This window comes from Salvelinus alpinus, chromosome 15, assembly GCF_045679555.1.
Source record: "Salvelinus alpinus chromosome 15, SLU_Salpinus.1, whole genome shotgun sequence".
Lineage (NCBI taxonomy): Eukaryota > Metazoa > Chordata > Actinopteri > Salmoniformes > Salmonidae > Salvelinus > Salvelinus alpinus.
Genome location: NC_092100.1, coordinates 19,267,575 through 19,294,087, shown reverse-complemented (window position 1 = coordinate 19,294,087; position 26,513 = coordinate 19,267,575). Strand labels below are relative to the sequence as shown.

Below are 26,513 nucleotides of genomic sequence, written 5' to 3'. Positions count from 1 at the left end.
CCAGTGAAATCTGACACGCAAGTGCATCATATCATAAGCACACTAAAAAGGAACGTTTTCACAAAACAGAGAAAGGCCCTCGGTATCAGGAAGCAGTAAAGCTCAGTCTGTATTTAGAAGACTGATGAGAAAGCCCAAATATTAGTTAGGCTAATTTATTAAGAAGTCCAACCAATATATGGTGCAACCTCACTCCTGTAAGAGATGATGGAGAGAAAGAAAGACATAGGGGGGTGAATGAGCAAGCCACTTGGGGATGTGCCTGGCTCTAGTCTGAAAGGGGCTGACATTTACAGCGCTGGGTGGTTCTGACAAGTGCCCCATCTGTAGCCAACGCACGTACTGAAGCGTGCGGCCATCAGATTAGTACAACTCTTCCGGCCCTGTCCTCTCCTCCCTCCTGTCACTGGTGTGTTTTGGGCAGAGCCCCACTGCCTCTGACGCACGCACGCACTCTGCTGAGCTGACCAGATTGCCGATGGAGACTTTCTTTTATCAATAGTTTCCCAGCTACTGCCTGTATATATGATGGATTCGGACTGTAGAGGTAATCTGTTGCTAGTTGGCTATCAATTATGTTTTGAGGCAGTGTTTTGGTTTGATATGTATTAGAAGGGAAATGTTCATGGTGTGTTGAAGTTCAATCAATGGACAGATAATAGACAGAAACTCCTTCACACTGCGCTTGGAAAGAAACTCCCTCACACTGCGTTTGGAAAGAAACTCCCTCAAACTGCGTTTGGAAAGAAACTCCCTCACACTGCGCTTGGAAAAAACTCCCTCACACTGCGCTTGGAAAAAACTCCCTCACACTGCGCTTGGGAAAAAAACTCCCTCACACTGCGCTTGGGGAAAAAACTCCCTCACACTGCATTTGGAAAAAAACTCCCTCACACTGCGTTTGGAAAAAAACTCTCTTACACTGCGCTTGGAAAAAAACAAACTCCCTCACTACTAGGGTTGCAAAGGGTCGGAAACTTTCCGGTAAATCCATGGGAAGTTAAGCTCCGGAATTTGGGGAATTTTGCTTAAATTCATCAAAAAAGTTAGCTTATAACAGTGAACCTTTTTTTTGTGGGATACACAGGGCAGTTCTAGGTCTTGTGGCATATTTTGCTTAAACTATCCCCAATTCAATGGAATTGCAACCCTCTGCATGCACAGTGCATTCTTCCATCACATGTGTAGTGCACTTTTCCATCACATGTACAGCTGATTCTCAAGATCCTGCACACTAATGAGATGCTATTGAGCCCACACTACTACACTGTCTGAGCCAAGGACTAAATGCTTTCTGGTAAGTTTTGATTACAATACTGGGTGGGGTGAATATATGTTATATGACATACATGATTTTTTGTTAACTAGTAAATAGTAGCCTACAGCAAAGTGTGTTTAAATCATTTCTAACTCGTTAACAATTTCTGCTAGTTAGTTTTTGCTACCATGTTGGTTTTAGCTTGCTTGAGCCTGCTAACTGAGGAGTGTTAATTCACCTGTTTCCATACATGTTTAATTTTAAAACATTTATCTTACAAAGGAGTTGTTTAATCTAACGGCTTAACTATTTATATGTACATGGAGTTGTATTTGTTTTTTTTACTCATTTTTTTCCTAATCTTTAAAGGAAAATGCCACGGGCACTATCTGATGTGTGGAGACATTTCACTGCAGCTAATGTAGATGGAAAAGCTGTGTACATTTGCAAATACTGTGCCAAATCATATGTGAAGAATGCAACAAAGATGCAGAATCATCTGGGCAGGTGCATAAAGTTCCCTCACAACAAGCAACCTGACAAAAGTCCCTCTACTTCTATTTGAGGTGAAAATGATGAAACAGACACCTTATCGATAGCAACAGCTCATGGTCCTCCTGGAATCAGAAGTTTTTTTGACTCAGTGGAGGAACATAGGCAGAGAAATGCTGATGAATGTCTTGCCCGAGCTGTGTATGCAACTGGTTCACCTCTGATGCTCACAGGCAATGTGTATTGGAAGAGATTTCTGAATGTTCTTTGCCCAGCATACACCCCTCCAACCAGACATGCTTTATCTACTCATTTGCTGGATGCAGAGTTCAAGTGACGGTCAAGCAAATCATAGAGAAAGCAGACTGTATTGCTATCATCTCTGATGGGTGGTTGAATGTTCGTGGCAAGGCATAATTAACTACATCATCTGCACCCCTCAACCAGTATTTTAAAAGAGCACAGACACAAGGGACAACAGACACACCGGTCTCTACATTGCAGATGAGCTGAAGGCAGTCATCAATGACCTTGGACCACAGAAGGTATTTGCACTGGTGACAGACAATGCTGCAAACATGAAGGCTGCTTGGTCTAAAGTGGAGGAGTCCTACCCTCACATCACACCCATTGACTGTGCTGCTCATGCATTGAATGTGCTCCTCAAGGACATCATGGCACTGAAAACAATGGATACACTCTACAAGAGAGCCAAGGAAATTGTTATGTATGTGAAGGGTCATCAAGTTATAGCAGCAATCTACCTCACCAAGCAAAGTGAGAAGAATAAGAGCACCACATTGAAGCTGCCCACCAACACCCGTTGGGGTGGTGTTGTTATCATGTTTGACAGTCTCCTGGAGGGGAAGGAGTCTCTCCAAGAAATGGCCATATCACAGTCTGCCGACATGGACAGCCCCATCAAGAGGATCCTCCTGGATGATGTATTTTGAGAGAGAGTGGTAAGCAGCCTGAAACTCCTGAAACCTATAGCAGTAGCCATTGCACATATTAAGGGAGACAATGCCATCCGGTCTGATGTGCAGACTGTGCTTGCAGATGTAAGAGAAGTAATCCGTACTGCCCTGCCCACTTCACTGTTGCTCCAAGCAGAGGAAACTGCAGTTCTGAAATACATCAAAAAGTGTGAAGACTTCTGCCTGAAGCCCATACACACTGCAGCGTACATGTTGGACCTCCCTATCCTGTCTGGCGCAGAGATCAACAAGGCCTATGGTGTCATCACTACCGTGTCCCGCCACCTTGGCCTGGATGAGGGCAAGGTTCTTGGCAGTCTGGCGAAGTACACTTCCAAGCAAGAGCTTTGGGATGGAGATGCAATTTCGCAGTTGTGCCAACATATCTCATCAGCCACCTGGTGGAAGGGACTTTGTCGATCTGAAGCTCTTTCCCTGTTGCTCCCATCATCCTCCAAATCCCACCTACATCAGCTACCTCAGAGCGCAACTGGTCCTTGTTTGGGAACACACACACACCAAAGCACGCAACAGGCTGACAAATAAAAGGGTTGAAAAATTGGTGGCCATCTGGGAAAATTTGAGGCTTTTTGAGCCTGATAACAGTGAAGATGAGTGAAGATGAGGTGTCAGAGTCTGATGTTCAAGAGGTGGACATTGAGGAGGTCCAAGGAAAAGACATGAAAGCCTGAGAGGAAGACAACCAAAGCTCTAGTTTCCAGACTATCATTTTACAGATGTATGTTGAAAACGTTTTTGGGACATGCAATGGATCATTGGGGATCATTCAATATTCCCTTTTGTTGTTCAGTGAAATCATCCCATGTGAAGAGTCAACTCATTTAATTAAAGTTCAATTCGTAACTACATTTTTATGATTGTGTTTCTATTGGAAAGATTTAATCATTTGCAATTATGTTTACTTATGATAAGGTAAACGGTGTATGTTTCTTTCTCCATATGATATGGTAAATACAGTGGGGCAAAAAAGTATTTAGTCAGCCACCAATTGTGCAAGTTCTCCCACTTAAAAAGATGAGAGGCCTGTAATTTTCATCATAGGTACACTTCAACTATGACAAACAAAATGAGGAAAAAAAATCCAGAAAATCACATTGTAGGATTTTTAATGAATTTATTTGCAAATTATGGTGGAAAATAAGTATTTGGTCACCTACAAACAAGCAAGATTTCTGGCTCTCACAGACCTGTAACTTCTTTAAGAGGCTCCTCTGTCCTCCACTCGTTACCTGTATTAATGGCACCTGTTTGAACTTGTTATCAGTATAAAAGACACCTGTCCACAACCTCAAACAGTCACACTCCAAACTCCACTATGGCCAAGACCAAAGAGCTGTCAAAGGACACCAGAAACAAAATTGTAGACCTGCACCAGGCTGGGAAGACTGAATCTGCAATAGGTAAGCAGCTTGGTTTGAAGAAATCAACTGTGGGAGCAATTATTAGGAAATGGAAGACATACAAGACCACTGATAATCTCCCTCGATCTGGGGCTCCACGCAAGATCTCACCCCGTGGGGTCAAAATGATCACAAGAACGGTGAGCAAAAATCCCAGACCACACGGGGGGACCTAGAGAATGACCTGCAGAGAGCTGGGACCAAAGTAACAAAGCCTACCATCAGTAACACACTACGCCCCCAGGGACTCAAATCCTGCAGTGCCAGACATGTCCCCCTGCTTAAGCCAGTACATGACCAGGCCCGTCTGAAGTTTGCTAGAGAGCATTTGGATGATCCAGAAGAAGATTGGGAGAATGTCATATGGTCAGATGAAACCAAAATATAACTTTTTGGTAAAAACTCAACTCGTCGTGTTTGGAGGACAAAGAATGCTGAGTTCCATCCAAAGAACACCATACCTATTGTGAAGCATGGGTGTGGAAACATCATGCTTTGGGGCTGTTTTTCTGCAAAGGGACCAGGACGACTGATCCGTGTAAAGGAAAGAATGAATGGGGCCATGTATCATGAGATTTTGAGTGAAAACCTCCTTCCATCAGCAAGGGCATTGAAGATGAAACGTGGCTGGATCTTTCAGCATGACAATGATCCCAAACACACCGCCCAGGCAACGAAGGAGTGGCTTCGTAAGAAGCATTTCAAGGTCCTGGAGTGGCCTAGCCAGTCTCCAGATCTCAACCCCATAGAACATCTTTGGAGGGAGTTGAAAGTCCGTGTTGCCCAGCAACAGCCCCAAAACATCACTGCTCTAGAGGAGATCTGCATGGAGGAATGGGCCAAAATACCAGCAACAGTGTGTGAAAACCTTGTGAAGACTTCCAGAAAACGTTTGACCTCTGTCATTGCCAACAAAGGGTATATAACAAAGTATTGAGATAAACTTTTGTTATTGACCAAATACTTATTTTCCACCATAATTTGCAAATAAATTCATTAAAAATCCTACAATGTGATTTTCAGGATTTTTTTTTTGAAGTGTACCTATGATGAAAATTACAGGCCTCTCTCATCTTTTTAAGTGGGAGAACTTGCACAATTGGTGGCTGACTAAATACTTTTTTGACCCACTGTATATACAATGAAAGATTCATCCTTGGTTATTAAACCAGCAGATAAGGGGGGTGCTGTGGTTGTTTTAGACGATGAAAAATATAAAGAAGAAATTCAGAGACAACTCAGCAATGAACATTTCAATAGAACACTGAGTGTTGATCCCACACAGGTGTTCCAAAGGGAAATATGCTCTAATCTGGAGCAAGCCCTATTAAACCACCTTATCTCAAAACCTGAATATCTTTGCTGCAAATGTGCCAAACGTCCATGCCTGTACATTTTGCCGAAATTACACAAAGTTATGCTAACCTTAATGTGGGTCTTTTTGAAAAACGTTTTGTTAATAATGAAAACGAAAATCAATTTTTGAATAAAGTCCTGAAGTGGTATCGATATATTGACGATATTTTTTGCATATGGGAAGGAACGGAAAAAGAGCTGTCAGATTTTATGACGCTACTTAATGACATTGTCCCCAATCTCAAATTCACTATTGAATGTGACACTCAACGTGTTTATTACCTCTATGTGGATTGAGAAATTAAATGGAACCCTGTTTACAACTCAGTATAGAAAAGAAACGGACAGAAATACTCTATTACAGGGGGACAGCTTCCATCCTGAGCCTTTAAAAAGAGGACATCCAAGAAGCCAGTTTTTCAGACTGCGCCGTGTATGCCACTCCACAGAGGATTATCTAGAAAAAGCAGCGGAGATGCGCATTAGGTTTCTAAGAAGAGGCTATTCGCCACAATGTGTGGATGAAGCTCTTAATTTGGCTTTGGGAAAAACACGAAATGAACTGCTACAAAAAGACCCGCTAAAGAGCACTCCGTAATGTTCACAACCACATATACTTTGAACTCGCGAAAAGTGGGAGATGCGGTCAAGGAACACTGGCCTATTTTACCATCGGACCCAGTTTTGCCGGCTGAATTTAAAAATCCACCACTTATTGTGTATAGGAGAGGTCGCAATTTACGCGATACATTGGTTCATGCCAACTGCCAGCAACAAAAGACAATCAGCCAGGCTCTTTTACGCCCTCTTCCAAATGGTAGCTATAAATGCAGAGGATGCGCTTAGTTCAACAATATGATGAAGTGTGAATATTTCTGCCACCCACACACAGGAAAACGGTTCCAAATAAATTACATTATTACGTGTTCCACCACCCATGTTATTTACATTATTAAATGTCCATGTGGGCTGTGCTATGTCGGTAAAACCTCTCGTCCTCTCAAACAGAGAATTAGTGAACATAACATTTCAATCAGGAGAAACGACAGAGATTATCCAGTCGCAGGACATTTTAATGACCTAAAGCATGACATGTCTACCTTTTAGATTTTGTGGTATAGAGAAAGTTAAGATATCAGACAGGGGAGGTGATATTAATAATACTCTGAGTAAAATATACTGTTTTGGGATTTTCACCCTCCAGACATTATTTCCTAAAGGACTTAATGATGAAATGCCTATGTATGTTATGTTGTGAATTTGAACATGAATTATGTCCCCATTTAAGATGACTCTGTTTTTCGTACGATGTACCCAATGATTAATGAAAACTTGCTATGTCCTCATTGTGGTTTTACAGACGTGTTTAATACGTCTTATTTACACACTTTATTCGAATATTTATGAAATGCATATTGTTATATTTGGTAGCACTTATTTGTTTTTCCTTCGCCTCCAACCCCTTTTCGATGCGTGGAACGGATGTGGGTGGGCTAGGTCTACATAAGGGTGCTCATTTTTTAAACGACGAAGGCTGCGAGGCCGATACGTAAGCTTATTAAAGATCGTATCACTGATCTTTAATAAGCTATCAAGAGCAGTGTGCGGGTTCATTTTCCCTTCAAATATATACAATGTAAAAAACAAAAACATTTAAATGGTATTCATATTTAATTAGCATATATTTCCATTAATTCCCATATTCCCACGGAAAGTTTCCACCTCTGAATATTCTGCAAAATGTGCAACCCTACTCACTACCTTGCAACGAATCTCATGCTGCACTGTAGTTTGTGCTAACATTTCTGCCTTCGGCCTGTTTTTGTTTAGAAGTTGTCTAATTTCTTCAGGCTGAGCAAAATCCTTTATTCTCATTCCCCAAATATCTGTAGAGTAGATTCATGTCAAACCAAATTATTTTCACGGTTGAGTACTGTAGAGGTCGCGATAAGAGAACTTATCTGCAGATACCATCTGGTCTTACCGATGAGGTTGTACATCCGTGGTCCAGTCAGTACACTTAGAAAAAAGTGTTCCAAAACGGTTCTTCAGCTGTTCCCATAGGATAACCCTTTTTGGTTCCAGGTAGAACCCTTTTCAGTACAACGTAGAACCGTCTGTGGAAAGGGTTCTTCATTGAACCCAAAAGGGTTCTACCTGGAACCCCCAAAATGTTATTCAAAGGGTTCTCCTATGGAGACAGCCGAATAACCATTTTGGGTTCTAGATTGCACTTTTGTTTTTCTAAGAGTGTAGGACTAGCCTACCCTAGTATAGAACTCTTCCCTGGATTGCCAAACCCTGCTCCTAGGGCCTTGCCTGACAGACATGCTCTGCAGTTCTCTGCCTAATCTAGCCTGTATGCTTGCTTGCTCAGGCTTATGTAAAGAGTTTTCATTACACAATCAGAGAATAGGGCTGGCTGTCTTATGTCATCCAGTAGGATGCTAGTCATGCACTTAGCTGCCAAGACCACGGCGGCCGGGCAGGCAAACTCAGTTTCCTCTACACATTAAACTCCCTTATCAGCTGGCTTGGCCCTGGACAAAGAAGATAAGCACGGATCATGCTGATGCAACACTCACTGACATGTGTTAGCTTTTTGCTTTTCAGTTTGGAGATGGACGCAAGGCTTTTTGTGACTCAACATCACCCCATCATCAGAGCACAACTTAATATTTTACTTAATATTTTATAAAATAGGAAACTTCATTATTCTTCATATTCTTCAGATTTAATTATACATTAGGCTACATTGGCCGGCGTAGGCTGTCATTGTAAAATAAGTATTTGTTCTTAACTGTCTTGCCCTAGTTAGGTTAAAAAATGTGAAAAAAAACAATATGTTCCCCTCATTAAAACATGTTTTACTTCTCTTTTTTCACCTGTTCTCTATTTCTACCTCACACTTCTACTCGTATTCTCTCTAAGTATGTTTTCAAGTAACGTTTTAATGTCATGTGCACAAGTACAGTGAAATGACTTTCTTACAAGCTCCAAACCCAACAATCCAGTAATCAATATCAATGTTGCACAAAAAAATGATATATGGTAGAACAAAAACAAACGAGAAATAGAAATAAGAACATGAGAAAATGAGAAGCTATATACAGGATCAGTTCCACTCCATATTTACAATGTGCAGGGATTCTAGAGTGATAGAGGTGTGTGTATGTGTGTCTATATACATATATATCTCAGCAAAAAAAGAAACAACCCTTTTTCAGGACCCTGTCTTTCAAAGATAATTCGTAAAAATCCAAATGACTTCACAGACCTTCATTGTAAATGGTTTAAACACTGTTTCCCATGCTTGTTCAATGAACCATAAACAATTAATGAACATGCACCTGTGGAACGGTCGTTAAGACACTAACAGCTTACAGACGGTAGGCAATTTAGGTCACAGTTATGAAAACTTAGGACACTAAAGAGGCCTTTCTACTGACTCTGAAAAACACCAAAAGATAGATGCTCAGGGTCCCTTCTCATCTGCGTGAATACTGTGAGATGCCTAAGACAGCTCTACAGGGAGACAGGACGGACGGCTGATCGTCCTCGCAGTGGCAGACCACGTGTAACAACACCTGCACAGGATCGGTACATCCGAACATCACACCTGCGGGACAGGTACAGGATGGCAACAACAACTGCCCTAGTTACACCAGGAACGCACAATCCCTCCATCAGTAGTCAGACTGTCCGCAATAGGCTGAGAGAGGCTGGACTGAGGGCTTGTAGGCCTGTTGTAAGGTAGGTCCTCACCAGCCATCACCTGCAACAATGTCGCCTATGGGCACAAACTCACCGTCGCTGGACCAGACAGGACTGGCAAAAAAGTACTGACGAGTCGCGGTTTTGTCTCACCAGGGGTGATGGTCGGATTCACGTTTATCGACGAAGGAATGAACGTTACATCGAGGCCTGTATTCTGGAGCGGGATCGATTTTTGAGGTGGAGGGTCCGTCATGGTCTGGGGCGGTGTGTCACAGCATCATCGGACTGAGCCTGTTGTCATTGCAGGCAATCTCAACACTGTGTGTTACAGGGAAGACATCCACCTCACTCATGTGGTACCCTTCCTGCAGGCTCCTTCCTGCAGGCCTACACCGGCCAAACCATGACGATGCTGGGCCAAATGTGTGCCGCCCTATGGGGCTCCCAACACTGCCGGTTGTGATATAGCCTGGATTCGAACCAGTGTGTCTGTAGTGACGCCTAAAGCACTGAGATTCCTACTGCGCCACTCAGGAGCCCGTTATTAAATAAAGCTGTCATCAAGGCAATCTAATTTGACTTGTTTAACTGTTTTTGGTTACTACATGATTCCATATGTGTTATTTCATAGTGTTGATGTCTTCAGTATTATTCTACAATGTAGAAAATAGTAAAAATAAATTAAAACCCTGGAATTTGTAGGTGTGTCCAAACTTTTGACAGGTACTGTAAGTATTGACCCTTTGCTATTTGACTCGAAATTAAGCTCAGGTGCATCCTGTTTCCATTGATCATCCTTGAGATGTTTCTACAACTTGATTGGAGTCCACCGGTGGTATTTTCAATCGATTGGACATGATTTGGAAAGCACACACCTGTCTATATTAGGTTCCACAGTTGACAGTGCTTTTTCAGAGTAAAAACCAAGCCATGAGGTAGAAGGATTTGTTCGTAGAGTTCCGAGGCAGGATTGTGTCGAGGCACAAATCTGGTGAAGGGTACCAAAAAATGTCTGCAGCATTGAAGTTCCCCAAGAACACGGTGGCCTCCATCATTCTTAAATGGAAGACGTTTGGAACCACCAAGACTCTTCCTAGAGCTGGCCGCCTGGCCAAACTGAGCAATCGGGGGAGAAGGGCCTTGGTCAGGGAGGTGACCAAGAACCCGATGGCCACTCTGACAGAGCTCTAGAGTTCCTCTGTGGAGATGGGAGAACCTTCCAGAAGGACAACCATATCTGCAGCACTCCACCAATCAGGTCTTTATGGTAAAGTGACCATACAGAAGCCACTCCTCAGTAAAATGCACCTAAAGGACTCTCAGACCATGAGAAATAACATTATCTGGTCTGATGAAACCAAGATTGAACTCTTTGGCCTGAATGCCATGTGTCAGTTCTGGAGGAAACCAGGCACCATCTCTACAGTGAAGCATGATGGTGGCAGCATCGTGCTGTGAGGATGTTTTTCAGCGGCAGGGACTGGGAGACTCGTCAGGATAAAGGGAACGATGAAATGAGCAAAGTACAGAGTGATCCTTGATGAAAACCTGCTCCAGAGCGCTTAGGACCTTTAGACTGGGGCAAAGGTTCACTTTCCGACAGGACAACGACCCTAAGCACACAGCCAAGGCAGCGCAGGAGTAGCCTCAGGGCAAGTCTCTGAATGTCCTTGAGTGGCCCAGCCAGATCCCGGATTTGAACCCGATCGAATATCTCTGGCGAGACCGAAAATAGCTGTGCAGCGATGCTCCCCATCCAACCTGACCGAGCTTGAGAGGATCTGCAGAGAAGAATGGGAGACTCCCCAAATACAGGTGTGCCAAGATTGTAAAGTCACACCCAAGAAGACTTGAGGCTGTAATCGCTGCCAAAGGTGCTTCAACAAAGTTGTGAGTAAAGGGTCTGAATTCTTATGTCAATATTTCCGTTTTGTTTGGAATATTCATTTGCAAAAAGGCATCAGGATATATAATAAACAGATTTGCAGCAGTGTGATGATTATGTGTGTGTGTGTGTGTGTGTGTGTGTGTGTGTGTGTGTGTGTGTGTGTGTGTGTGTGTGTGTGTGTGTGTGTGTGTGTGTGTGTGTGTGTGTGTGTGTGTGTGTGTGTGTGTGTGTGTGTGTGTGTGTGTGTGTGTGTAGAACCAGTATAAACGTGGGAGCATGCTATGTGTGTTGGAGTGCATGTGTGTAGAATCCTGTGAGTGTGCATAGAGTGCAAAAAATAAATAAAATACTAGGGTCAACTCAGTCCGTGTAGATATTCTGTTAGCTATTTCGCAGTCTTATGGCATGGGGATAGAAGCTGTTCAGGAGCCTGATTGTGTCATACTTGATACACCGGTACCGCTTGCCGTGCGGAAGCAGAGAAAACAATCTATGGCTTCGGTGGCTGTCTTTAATGATTTTCCTGGCCTTCCTTTCACACCGCCTGATATAGAGGTCCTGGATGGCAGGGAGCTCAGCTCCAGTGATGTACTGGGCTGTCCTCACCACCCTCTGTAGCGCCATGCGATCCAGGACGGTGCTGTTGCCATACCAAGCGGTGATGCAGCCAGTCAAGATGCTCTCAATGGTGCAGCTGTAGAACTTTTTAAGGATTTGAGGGCCCATGCCAAACCTTTTCAACTTCCTGAGGATGGAAGCTGAGCTTCCAACTATCCTCTCTACCTAATACCTCCCATTTGTGAAACTACTTTGAATGTATCATTTCAATTTTCCTTAGGCAATAAGATGGCCTCTTCTAGACTACATTCAGGAGGCATCACTATAGCATTTACCCAAAATGCCAGATGGCCCGTCTGCCCTTGCATCAGGAGGAGAACTTTCCATTCTCTATGACTGAGGGAGGTATGTCTTGTGCATTCACTGTGACATTTGGCTGAGTAACAAGGCAGAACAACAAGTTTGGACTTGAATGAGAGAGTATACTACTTAGGTTCATTCATTTGGGTAATAGGGTTTTCTGGTTGACCCGTGTTCCCGGGATAAAGAAAGACACTATTGTTCTACACAGAAGAGCATCCATGTGGATTTTGTTCAATGATTTAGAGTCATCCATTGTAACAGGTTGCCAAAAAGGAGTGATGATAGTCCCAGTTCCTGCCCATGAAATGGCTGGCCTATATATTTTCCATTCAGTGGAATTTTGACAAATTCCAATTATCTTTTGTATGTGAATCTCTCAATACAATTTATGAATGGCATTAGCCAAAGCTGAAACAGAATTGCATGGAGGCCACAATTTTAAGAGATGTCACTGTTATATTGACAGTCGAAACAACAGGCCCCATTTTGGCTCTGTTGCTGACAAAGTGCCCATCCCAGGAAGTACAGAAGCTCTGTATTTCACTCACTGCGGTGCTGCTTGTTGTTGACATATAGGCAACACCTGGGGGTTTGGGCTGTTGAATTGTCCCATCAGAATACAAATTAATTGATGTCTGTTTATTTCCTGGCTTAGGACATGTTGTGGTCAAGCCAGATTTAAAAACAATTGAATTTCCTACAGCCTTCATAGTTGTTTTGCATTGCAGAGCCAGATGTGTGTGTGTGGCTCATCAGAAGGGATCCTATAGCTATAAGCTAATACAGTTGTAAGTTTAAGATGAATCGTCCTCTACAGCTACAAAGCATTTGGCTCCTGTATTAGTCAAAATAACTTGCAGGCTACACTGAAAATAGATAGCCTAACAGTGGAATGTATGAGAGTATAATAAACCCTTTATAAAATCATAATGAAATAGTTGGATTGGGATGGCTAATATTTCAGAGACAATCCTATGAGGCCCTTTCGAAGGTGTATGTGACCAAAATTTTATATTTTTCAATAATTATTTTAAGTGAATTATATTTCAAGTGAAGCCATTCTACCGTGTCAATTCATTTTATTGCAGACTTCCATTTTTGGAACCGTTCCCTGGAGAAGAGAAGTTAAAATTCTAATTTAGAGCTTGTTCCGAAATGGGCATGGTGTCAGGTTGGAATTAATATTAGCTTCCGGTGCCTCTTTTGTCTTTTTGATAGGGAAGCTCGGTGGAGTTTGAATGAAATAGTTGTCATGACAACGAAGGGCTGATGAAGCGTTTAGTGGGAAAAATAGTGTACTGTTGACTTTAGACTATTAAGAAACGCTTACACAGAACCCGCTTGTTAAAGATTTTTGGAGGTTATTAATTTGTTGTCTTTGCAATGCTTGACCCATGTCTCTCCAGTCCAGTGTTTCCCAACTCCGGTCCTCAAGTACCCACAACAGCACATATTTTTGTTGTAGCCCTATACAAAAAAAAAAGATTCACCTCATTGAGGGCTTGACGATTAGTTGACAAGTTGAATTAGGTGTGCTTGTCTGGGGCTACAACAAAAGTGTGTGCTGTTGGGGGTACTTACATTTTACATTTTTGTTATTTAACTAGGCAAGTCAGTTAAGAACAAATTCTTATTTTACAATGATGGCCTACCCTGAGTTGGGGAAACACTGCTCTAGTCAGCCTACACTGGGCTACGTAGCAGCGCAAATTAGATTAACCATCATCAAATTGTCAATGAACTAAGAAGGCAGTGCTCTCTCCCACTAGCCTTGTCTCTCTGTAATGACCTGTAAGTCAATTACTGTTGCCTTTTTATTTTTCCCACAGAGTGCGCCCATCTGCTGCTGGCCCACAATGCACCAGTAAAGGTGAAGAACGCTCAGGGATGGAGTCCCCTGGCAGAAGCGATCAGCTACGGAGATCGACAGATGAGTAAGCAACCGCTCCCTGACTCAGACTGGCTCTACTGTGCCCAGTGGCCCCTAAATCCTGACCAGTGTTCACCCTATCATAGATGGCAGGTAGCCTAGCGGTCAGAGAGGCAAGCCAGCAACCGGAGGGTTGCCAGTTCAAACCACGGGTCTGACGGGAAAAATCTGTTGAAGTGAGCTGGCAACCGGTGGGTTGCTGGTATCAAATCCTAGATGCCATTGCCTGCCGTTGTGCCCTTGAGCAAGGCACTTAGTCCCTCACAACAACAGCTCCCTGGGCGCCCAGTGTGGCAGCCCCCCGCACCTCACCAAATTTTTGGTTGGACCTTGTGTCCAATTGATCAATAAAGTGATCTTAAGCTTAATGGATAAAAATTATTTGATTGGTCTCAATGAAGCATTTTGGTGTCAGAAGTCATGCTTGTTTGCTTGAATGCCCCAGCTGTGTGGGAGAGAACAACAACTAGGGGGGAAACCTGCCATGAAATTGGCAGATGCTTCTGTGCATGGCTCTCAGAGTTGGCACCAAGCTGCCCCTTTTGTCCATCAGGGGAGAAATTCCTCAAGGGTCTCAGGCTTATGTGTTCAGATGAAAGATAATTTATTAGGAAATGCATCTCTCATAGGCTGGGTATAGGCACGCCTCTGTCTCTCCCCTGTTTGTCCCAAGCATGGCCTAGTAGTGTTATGTCAAGCCCCCAAGCTTGTAGAGCTACAGTTGAAGTCGGAAGTTTACATACACTTATGTTGGCGTCATTAAAACTCATTTTTCAACCACTCCACAAATTTCTTGTTAACAAACTATAGTTTGGCAAGTCGGTTAGGACAACTACTTTGTGCATGACACAAGTAATTTTTCCAACAATTGTTTACAGACATTATTTCACTGTATCACAATTCCAGCGGGTTAGAAGTTTACATACATTAAATTGACTGTGCCTTTAAAAAGCTTGAAAATTCCCGAAAATTATGTCATGGCTTTAGAAGCTTCTGATAGACTAATTTACATAATTTTAGTCAATTGCAGGTGTACCTGTGGATGTATTTTAAGGCCTACCTTCAAACTCAGTGCCTCTGCTTGACATCATGGGAAAATCACAAGAAATCAGCCAAAACCTCAGATTTTTCTTTTGTAGACCTCCACATGTCTGGTTCATCCTTGGGAGACATTTTCAAACGCCTCAAGGTACCACGTTCATCTGCACAAACAATAGTACGCAAGTATAACCACCATAGGACCACGCAGCCGTCATACTGCTCAGGAAGGAGACGCGATATTGGAACATTGCACTTAAAAAGGGACTAGGATAGCATATCTTTTTAACTGTGTTTGTCTTTCCTCCCCTTGTCTCTTTCATTTGGCTGTTCATCACTGTCTCTAGCCTTGTGAACTTCTGCTGGTCAGAATAACGTTAGCTGAGTCATGAGAAGCATACATTTCCTCTGACTGACCTTTCTCATTCTTCAAGAACACACTGCATTTTAGATCATAAAAACTCCAACCTCCTCCCTCTATGGCCGCCTTTGATATCTTTTGGGTGTGTAAGAAGCCTGATGTATTGTATGATTCTCCCTCTTTCTTCCCATGGATCCTGACAGTACGGCTATGGGAGGGGGAGTGTGCTTTGATGGGTTTCTTTGGGTTTGTGGTTGAGTTATAAAGGGGGACAGGCAATCCTGTGGTATGTACTGTACCTTGAGTGGGATGCATACACTGGAGAGCAGAGTATACCATGGCTGCCTTCTGTAATGTGTACTGTGCATGGCTATCTATGTAGCAGGCGTAAAAGAAACACCTGAAACTAGAACCTCTATATACTGGTCTTGGGGGAAAAAACTGACGGGAGGTTCTCTTCTGCACTGTTCAACCAATCCAGTAAATGTGGTGTGTCGCCTTGTTAACCTGTCTAGGACTGGGGTTCCGCTAGCGGGAACCCCTCGCCAACAGCCAATGAAATTGCAGGATGCCAAATTCAATCAACAGAAATCTCATAATTCAATTTTCTCAAACATACAAGTATTAGACACCATTTTAACGATAAAATTCTCGTTAATCCAACCACAGTGTCCGATTTCAAAAAAGCTTTTCGGCGAAAGCAGAACATATCATTTATGTTAGGTCAGCAACTAGTCACAGAAAGCATACAGTGATTTTCCAACCAAAGAGAGGAGTCACAAAAAGCTGAAATATTGATAAAATGAATCAATAACCTTTGATATTCTTGATCAGATGACACTCCCGGGACAACATGTTACACAATACATGTATGTTTTGTTCGATCAAGTTCATATTTATATCCAAAAACCTCAGTTTACATTTGGCTTTGCCTCCAAAACATCCTGTGAATGTGCACAGAGCCACATCAAATCACAGAAATACTCATAATAAACATTGATAAAAGATACAAGTGTTATTCACAGATTTAAAGATATGCTTCTCCTTAATGCAACCGCTGTGTCAGATTTCAAAATAACTTTACGGAAAAAGCAAACCATGCAATAATCTGAGTACGGCGCTCAGAGACCAACACAACCCAAGAAGATATCCGCCATGTTGGAGTCAACATAAGTCAGAAATAGCATTATAAATATTCACTTACCTTTGATGATCTTCGTCAGAATGCACTCCCAGGAATCCCAGTTCCACAATAAATGTTTGATTTGTTCCATACATTTCATCATTTATGTCCAAATACCTCCTTTTGTTAGTGCGTTTGGTAAACAAATCCAAACTCACGATGCGCGTGCAAGTCCAGCGGAAAGTACGGACGAAAGTCCAAAAAGTTATATTACAGGTCGTAGAAACATGTCAAACGAAGTATAGAATCAATCTTTAGGATGTTTTTAACATAAATCTTCAATAATGTTCCAACCGGAGAATTCCTTTGTCTTCAGAAAAGCAAATGGAACAGAGCGCGCTCTCATGTGAACGAGCGTCACAAGCTCAAAGCATTCTGCCAGACCTCTGACTCATTCCCCTCTCATTCGGCCCTACTTCACAGTAGAAGCATCAGACAAGGTTCTAAAGACTGTTGACATCTAGTGGAAGCCTTAGGAAGTGCAACATTACCCATATCCCACTGTATCTTCAATAGGGAATGAGTTGAAAAATGACCAACCTCAGATTTTCTGTTATACTCACAGACATCATTCAAACAATTTTAGAAACTTCAGAGTGTTTTCTATCCTAATCTACTAATAATATGCATACATTAGCAACTGGGACTGAGTAGCAGGCCGTTTACTCTGGGCACGCTTTTCATCCAAACGTGAAAATGCTGCCCCCTAGCCATAAGAAGTTTTAATGTCCAAAAGCGGAAGTCGCGTCACAGGCTCTCTTTCCGTTTCCCCTAAAAAGCAGAACATTCGATTGTTGTGAACTCAGATGGGAAACAACACCTTCACTTCACTGATCCTCAACAATGGGGCCCCACAAGGATGCATGCTCAGCCCCCTCCTGTACTTCATGTTCACCCATGACTGCGTGGCCACGCACGCCTCCAACTCAATCATCAAGTGTGCAGACGACACAACAATAGTAGGCCTGATTACCAACAATGACGAGGCAGCCTATAGGGAGGAGGTGAGGGCCCTGGGAGTGTGGTGCCAGGAAAATAAACTCTCACCCAACGTCAACAAAACAAAGGAGATGATCGTGTAATTCAGGAAACAGCAGAGGGAGCACCCCCCCATTCCACACCGACGTGACCGCAGTGGACAAGGTGAAAAGCTTCAAGTTCCTCGGCTTACACATCACTGACAAACTGAAATGGTCCACCCACACAGACAGCGTTGCTGAAGGCGCAACAGTGCCTCTTCAACTTCAGGACGCCGAAGAAATTTGGCTTGACACATTAAACCCTTACAAACTTTTACAGATGCACAATTGAGAGCATCCTGTCGGGCTGCAGGGCTCTCCAGAGGGTGGTGCGGTCTGCCAAACACATCACCGGGGGCAAACTACCTGCTCTCCAGGACACATACAGCACCTGATGTCACAGGAATGCCAAAAAGATCATCAAGGACAACAACCACCCGAGCCACTGCCTGCTCACCCGGCTATCATCCAGAAGGCAAGGTCAGTACAGGTGCATCAAAGCTGGGACCAAAAAACTGAAACAGCTTCTATCTCAAGGCCATCAGACTGTTAAATTGCCATCCCTAGCACATTAGAGACTGCTGCCCTATATACATAGACCTGAAATCACTGTCCATTTTAATAATGGAACACTAGTCACTTTAATAATGTTTATATTTTTTGCATCATTCTATCCTATTCTTAGTCTGCCGCTCTGACACTGCTCGCCCAAATATTTATATATTCTTAATTCCATTCCTTTAGATTTGTGTGTATTGTTGTGAAATTGTTAGATATTACTTGTTAGATACAGTGGGAAGAAAAAGTATGTGAACCCTTTGGAATTACCTGGATTTCTGCATAAATTGGTAATCAAATTTGATCTGATCTTCATCAAAGTCATAACAATAGACAAACATAATGTGCTTAAACTAATAACACACACATTATTGTATATTCCTTGTCTATATTGAATACAAAATTTAAACATTCACAGTGTAGGTTGGAAAAAGTATTTGAACCCCTAGGCTAATGACTTCTCCCAAAGCTAATTGGAGTCAGGACATCTACTAAACACATATAGAGTGCCTTGCGAAAGTATTCACCTCTCTTGGCATTTTTTCTATTTTGTTGCCTTACAACCTGGAATTAAATCGATTGTTTGGGGGGGTTGTATCATTTTAATTGCACAACATGCCTACCACTTAGAATATGCAACATATTTTTTGTGAAACAAACAAGAAATAACACAAAAAAACTGAAAACTTGAGCATACATAACTATTCACCCCCCCCCAAAGTCAATACTTTGTAGAGCCACCTTTTGCAGCAATTACAACTGCAAGTCTCTTGGGATATGTCTCTATAAGCTTGGCACATCTAGCCACTGGGATTTTTGCCCATTCTTCAAGGCAAAACTGCTCCAGCTCCTTCAAGTTGGATGGGTTCCTGCTGGTGTACAGCAATCTTTAAGTCATACCACAGATTCTCAATTGGATTGAGGTCTGGGATTTGACTAGGCCATTCCAAGACATTGAAATGTTTCCCCTTAAACCACTCGAGTGTTGCTTTAGCAGTATGCTTAGGGTCATTGCCAGGGTCTTGGCCAGGTCGCAGTTGTAAATGAGAACTTGTTCTCAACTGGCCTACCTGGTTAAATAAAGGTGAAAGAAAAAATGTAATTGTCCTGCTGGAAGGTGAACCTCCGTCCCAGTCTCAAATCTCTGGAAGACTGAAATAGGTTTCCCTCAAGAATTTCCCTGTATTTAGCGCCATCCATCTCCTGCCTCCAGCAGGCCACAAATGTGCATGTGTCTGCTCAAACGGTCAGAAACAGACTCCATGAGGGTGGTATGAGGGCCCGACGTCCACAGGTGGGGGTTGTGCTTACAGCCCAACACCGTGCAGGACGTTTGGCATTTGCAAGAGAACACCAAGATTGGCAAATTCGCCACTGGCGCCCTGTGCTCTTCACAGATGAAAGCAGGTTCACACTGAGCACATGTGACAGACGTGACAGAGTCTGGAGACGCCGTGGAGAATGTTCTGCTGCCTGCAACATCCTCCAGCATGACCGGTTTGGCGGTGGGTCAGTCATGGTGTGGGGTGGCATTTCTTTGTGGGGCCGCACAGCCCTCCATGTGCTCGCCAGAGGTAGCCTGACTGCCATTAGGTACCGAGATGAGATCCTCAGACCCCTTGTGAGACCATATGCTGACACATGCACATTTGTGGCCTGCTGGAGGTAATTTTGCAGGGCTCTGGCAGTGCTCCTCCTTGCACAAAGGCGGAGGTAGCGGTCCTGCTGCTGGGTTGTTGCCCTCCTACGGCCTCCTCCACGTCTCCTGATGTACTGGCCTGTCTCCTGGTAGCGCCTCCATGCTCTGGACACTACGCTGACAGACACAGCAAACCTTCTTGCCACAGCTCGCATTGATGTGCCATCCTGGATGAGCTGCACTACCTGAGCCACTTGTGTGGGTTGTAGACTCCGTCTCATGCTACCACTAGAGTGAAAGCACCGCCAGCATTCAAAAGTGACCAAAACATCAGCCAGGAAGCATAGGAACTGAGAAGTGGTCTGTGGTCACCACCTGCAGAACCACTCCTTTATTGGGGGTGTCTTGCTAATTGCCTATAATTTCCAACTTTTGTCTATTCCATTTGCACAACAGCATGTGAAATGTATTGTCAATCAGTGTTGCTTCCTAAGTGGACAGTTTGATTTCACAGAAGTGTGATTGACTTGGAGTTACATTGTATTGTTTAAGTGTTCCCTTTATTTTTTTGAGCAGTGTGTATATATATATATATATATATATATATACTGAGAACATGTGACAGATCATGTGACACTTAGATAGCACACAGGTGGACTTTATTTAATTCATTATGTGACTTCTGAAGTTAATTGGTTGCTCCAGATCTTATTTTGGGGCTTCATAGCAAAGGGATGAATACATATGCACGCACCACTTTTCAGTTTTTAATTTATTTTTATTTTTTGAAACAATTAATTTTTTTTCATTTCACCTCACCAATTTGGACTATTTTGTGTATGTCCATTACATGACATCCAAATTAAATCTATTTAAATGACAGGTTTCAATGCAACAAAATAGGAAAAACGGCAAGGGGGGTGAATACCTTTGCAAGGCACTGTATGTGACAAATTACATTTGAACTCCAGGGGCTATGGATAACCACCATCCATTTGGTCTGTGTGACTTGGTAACTGTTTTAAAGGAGAGAGGCACTCATTATTTCAAATTATTTTTTATTTTTTAAATTATATGATGTTCGGCTACACTTCGACCTGTGTTGGTTGATGCACGCACCTACTTTCTGACTCACTAACTGTGTAGTTCCAAGGCATCATGGGTCTCTGTTATCACACTGCCACGCCACCCACACTTAAATGAATCACTTTTATTCTTAGCTGTTGACTCCGTTCCTGCAAATCTTGTAAATGACTACAGTAGGTGTATAGTCCTGGCCCTGTCATATAACCTGGCTGTCAGTAAGACAGGAGAGTAGCACTGAACAGTTTTCCATATTCAGTGTCATAAACATGTAAAAGCTAGCTAACATGGCTAACCTAGAAAAGCAATGCAATGCACAGTGTTTTAGATACATTAGCAGGTCAGCACTTCTCTTGGTCTGGTAGGGAAGTGGGAGCTGTCTGTGTGAGGATGGAAACATCTGAGTGAATGAGGCCACTGAAAGTTGCTGATATCACACTTTTCCAGGAAGTAGTGATCTGGTCTTTTTAGAGATTCTTAAATCCCGTATTCAAAGTGCCTTTATAAAAAGACAAGACCAGTACTGAATCTATTTGTTTTTAGCCAGATGGTAGACTTACTCAAACTCCTTTCTCCCGGCAAACGCTACGTCACTCCCACATATGTTAATTTCTCCTCCGCAATGAGTCTTTATCTTAGTACCACGACGATTTCTGGAATGGGAAAACATTCTAACCATTCTGATTGGTACCAGAAACCAATTGGGTTTGGCAAGAGTCCCCCCCCCCAAAAACAATGTGTCATTGGCTTTGCTACTCTGATTGGTTAGAGATGATCCAATCTCTGATTTACTTTTTGTACAACACCCCTCATTTTGACGTCAACACAAACGACTTCAATGATGGCAGTCTCAGACTAAAGTATGTAGTGAACGACCCAGCTAGCACATAACGTTCTGAGAATCATGTTTTAGGTGAGAATTTCAGTACTTCAGCAAAACGTTTTCTGCATGTTTCCTCATGGTTCTATTTAAAGTCATGTTCACACTAAGAAAACTTACCATAAAAACCACAAGAAAACACTAATGTTCAAAGAACATTCTAAGAATGTTATTTTAAAACATATACATTCCGTTCTCGGCATCAACAAAACTCTACTCTCTATCTTGTTAAGTGTGTTCAGGTGTGTTGGCTGCGCCCACTAATTGGCCACACCTGATCTTAATGAGTGCTAGTTTCCTTTGAAATGGGGTCTGTTTGAATAGACAAAAATTAAAAGCTTAGCTAGCTCCATCCTTGTGGCGCTGTAGACTAATTCCATGGATTGAGAGCAGAAGATTGTAGGTTTGAATCTCACAATAAAAAATTAATGTTTGTTTTCAAGTGTCCTATCTGTGCTTGGAGTTCAAAACAGTTAACTGATTCTAAGTGTTATTAAGTCTTTTATTTTTTTAAACGTTTTCCTCTTTTCTCCTCAATTTCGTGGGCTCCAATTTTTGTAGTTACAATCTTGTCTCATCGCTGCAATTCCCGTACGGACTCGGGAGAGACAAAGGTCGAGAGCCGTGCATCCCCCGAAACACAACCCAACCAAGCCGCACTGCTTCTTGACACAATGCCCACTTAACCCTGATGCCAGCCGAACCAAGGAAACACCATGCACCTGGCGACCGTGTCAGCGTGCACTGCGCCAGGCCCACCACAGGAGTCACTAGTGCGCGATGGGACAAGGACATCCCTGCCGGCCTAACCCGGACGACGCTGGGCCAATTGTGCGCCGCCCCATGGGTCTCCCGGTTGTGGCCGGCTGCGACAGAGCCTGAACCCAGAATCTCTAGTGGCACAGCTAACACTCCGATGCAGTGCCTTAGACTAATGAGCCACTCGGGAGGGCCGGTGTTATTAAGTCTTATTGAAACATGTTCTCAGAACGTTATTTAATTACCTTAACCTGTAATTTCCATTCTCAGAACGTTAATAAAACCTCATAGGAAAACTTTCAGAGAACCATTGTAAAACATTCTCAAAACCTCCCTGCAATCTAAAAATGTACGTTTACAGACTAGGCTACATTTTCTCAGAACATTTAAAATGTTTTCCTTTTTACCGGTCAAAAAACATATGGATTTCCCAGAACTGATGGGAATCCAAAAATGTAAGTTCCCACAACTTCCAAGGAACCAAAGTTACTAGCTGGGGATAGAGCAGCAAAATAATAAAGTTTGAGTCAGGCAAAGACTTACTGTAATGCGGTCTGTGTGTAGCTCGTGTAGAGGAGTCAGGCGCATGACAGCAGATATGAGTAAATAAATGTACTTTACTCAAAATATACAAATGCGATACAATAAAGAGAGCCCACATTAACGGACTGTACTACATACAAACAATTACTCACAAACAGACATGGGGGAACAGAGGGTTAAATAATGAACAAGTAATTGGGGACTTGAAACCAGGTGTGTAAGACAAAACAAATGGAAAATGAAAAGTGGATCGGTGATGGCTAGAAGGCCGGTGACGTCGCCCGCCAAACGTTGCCCGAACAAGGAGAGGGACCGACTTCGGCGGAAGTCGTGACACTTACAGTGCCATCAAAGTATTCATACCCCTTGACTTATTCCACATTTTGTTGTGTTACAACCTGAATTCAAAATGGATTAAATAAAAACAATTCTCACCCATCTACACACAATACTCCATAATGACAGTGACATTTTTGCTAATTTATTGAAAATTCAATACAGAAATATTTAATTTATATAAGTATTCACACCCCTGAGTCAATACATGTTAGTATCACCTTCAGCAGCGATTACAGCTGAGTCTTTCTGGGTAAGTCTCTCTCTAAGCACTTTGCACACCTGGATTGTACAATATTTGCACATTTATTATTTTTCAAAGTCTTCAAGCTCTCTTAAGTTGGTCATTGCTAAACAGCCATTTTCAAGTCAAGCCATAGATTTTCAGAAACATTCAATGTCATAACATGATGCAGCCACCACCATGCGTGGCACTCAGTGTTGTGTTGGAATTGCCTCAAACAACCCTATTCTGTACAGACTTCCTTCCTCCCTAAATTGGGGGGGGGGACTATGTACAGAAAGTGCTGTAATTTCTAAACGGTTCACCCGATATGGATGAAAATAATCTAAAATTAAAGCTGACCGCCTGTACTTTAACTTCATAGTCATTGTTTGATTTCAAACTTTGAAAATAAAAAATGCTTCACTGTCCCAAAAATGTAAAGAGGGCACTGTAATTCATATATGCCTAAAAGTACTGTAGAGCTCTTTTTACTTGCACACAATATAGCTGGATCACCCCATCCTTCCCCTAGGCGTTCACCACCCTGCAGCACCCCAACACATCCCACTCAGCTTTAGGATCTTAGTGAAACATTCATTATTGGTTTCAGGTGTTAGGCCAGGGCCAGAGTGACAACCAACAGTACGGCAGACCCCCAGGGCCAGGACTGAGCAGCCCAGCAGCTAGGGATTGCCTAAATAGGTAGCTCCCCTGACGTGGGCATGTTTTCAATACAGACTATTTTTGTCGGACAGTATTCCATAGAAGGCATCCCTACCTTGTGAAAGTTGCACAGTATACCCTTAATCTTGTTAGAAATCAAATCTAGTGATACATAACTTGACATTTCTGCCATCCATTATGACATTGTGGGAGGATAACCAACCTTCCAATTAATGGCAATGCATTTCTTAGCTGCTATAAATGCTAGGCTACACAATTTTATCTGGTAAGTATCAACATTTCCAAGTAAACAAGGAGAAGGGAGAATCTGTAGACCTGCTGAGTTAAAAGAACATACTCTTTGCCAGAATTCAGCCAGCCTTCACAAGAGCATAACATATGCAAATAAGTCCTCTTGTGTTTTACACCTCCAGCAGAGGAATGAGTGATTTGAAATTTGCAAAACATTCTAAAAACCTGTTTTTGCTTTGTCATTGTGGGGTATTGTATGTAGATTGAGGGGGGGGGGGGGGAAATATTGAATCCATTTTAGAATAAGGCTGTAACGTAACAACATGTGGAAAAAGGGAAGGGGTCTGAATACTTTTCGAATGCACTGTATGTATCTATTCATCATCATCAATAGTGTCTCCCAGGTCTTCCTTACATTTTAGTTGTACATGTTTTGTATCATCAGGAAAAGCCTCTATCAACCCTTGATACAATGTGGAACTGAACTTTGGAGGTTTGTCAGACTTCCTTAAAATAGTTTCAATCTTTGAAGCTTCTGGCTTGTCCAGTGTTTGCTGCACAGAGAGAATAAAGTGTTGCATCTGCAAAAGTTCACCTCGGTGATGCCACAGACTGGTCTTCCCTGGTTGCCTGACCCTGCTGAGACCCCTGTCACCATCTGATCCTGCTATAAAGCATGACAAAGAATTACCTTGGTGTACATTTATACATTTATACATTGATTCTATCCTAATAATATAATGGTTCAATAATTGAAGTTACCATTATTCCCAGATCCCAGACTGTAGCTTTAAGCTGCAGTCATGTAGCTACTGTAGGCCTACCATTAACTCAAGATGGAACTTTGTATCAATTCACTGATTGTTATAATATACTGAAAAATTCACTAGTCTTCCCTGGCCGTCTGACCCTGCTGGGACTCCTGTCACCATCTGATGCTGCTAAGACATGATGAGCATAGTGTTGTGTACTGACTGTGCACCATGACATTGAAGCCTGTAGAGCTGTTTAAGCTGTGTCGGTGTGAAAAGTAGGGAATTAGCTAGGGAAACTGACAGATTAATAACGTTACTTTGCTATATTGACTGTAATAAAAAACTCATATTGAGCTGTCAAAAAACATAAATATTTGTCTTCATTCGTATGGCCACTGGTATCATCAGTTGATTTAGGTCTAATGTGATTGAGGCTTAAGTTAGTAAGCTAGCTAACGTTAGCCAACTTTTGGCTAGCTCTAATGGTAGCTACATCAACTGGTGAAAACTAGCCAAGTTAATTTACTTCTGTTGAAACAGGACAAAACAAAGGCTACAAAATATTTCCATACACACAACAGCTGTTAGATACTGCTACCTGACAGATACTGAGATAGCTAGAGGCTATCGCTGAACTGTTTGTGGTAGCTACTGTAGCAAAATCATTCAATTCAGACAGAACTTCAGTCGAGAGGGGATGAAACATTAGCTACTTCCTGTTAATAAGTCAAACCGCAGTTACCTTACATCAGTCAAATAAAGAGTAGCCAATTTCTGCACTGCTTGCTTTTACAACTCAGAGAAAATGCCCAACACACACAGACAGCACCTGCCTCTTCTTCTCTCCCATAAGCCAGCTTTTCAGAAGCTTTGCCTTCACACAGCCTGTCTGCACGTTCTGTGGTGTCCGCGTGGTCCTAAATCCAGCCGGGTGAGACCGCCAAACAGCCTACCTGACCACCCTTAATGTATCACAGTACAATGTTGAAGCTGGGGGGGACAAAAATGCAATTTCAGAATGTGGTGGGGTCATGTCCCCAGTGAAAGTTGGGCCGCTAATTTGTAAACATTTCTAAAAACAGAATTCCACTTTGACATTATGGGCTATTGTGTATAGGCCAGTGACACAAAATCTCAATTTAAACCATTCCAAATCCAGGCTGTAACACAACAAAATGTGTAAAAGTCAAGGAGTGTGAATACTTTCTGAAAGCACTGTATATCCAAAACAGAAGTGAGCCGGTTGTTTCACAAGTTA

The 26,513-nt window shown here is 42.5% G+C and overlaps 1 protein-coding gene across 3 annotated transcripts in view; it reads left to right on the top strand.

Moving 5' to 3' along the window:
• LOC139539655 (ankyrin repeat domain-containing protein 13C-A) overlaps positions 1–26,513 on the top strand; it is a 58,033-nt gene that overhangs the window by 4,888 nt on the left and 26,632 nt on the right. The window contains exons 3-4 of one of the 3 annotated variants that reach the window (XM_071342804.1): positions 11,948–12,072; positions 13,860–13,964. The exons of 1 other annotated variant lie outside the window; for it this stretch is intronic. In XM_071342804.1, coding sequence (XP_071198905.1) covers positions 12,015–12,072; positions 13,860–13,964 — 163 coding nt within the window. In that variant the 5' untranslated portion in view covers positions 11,948–12,014. The remainder of the gene's footprint in view (positions 1–11,947; positions 12,073–13,859; positions 13,965–26,513) is intronic. One more of the 3 variants, XM_071342802.1, reaches the window with a different exon arrangement.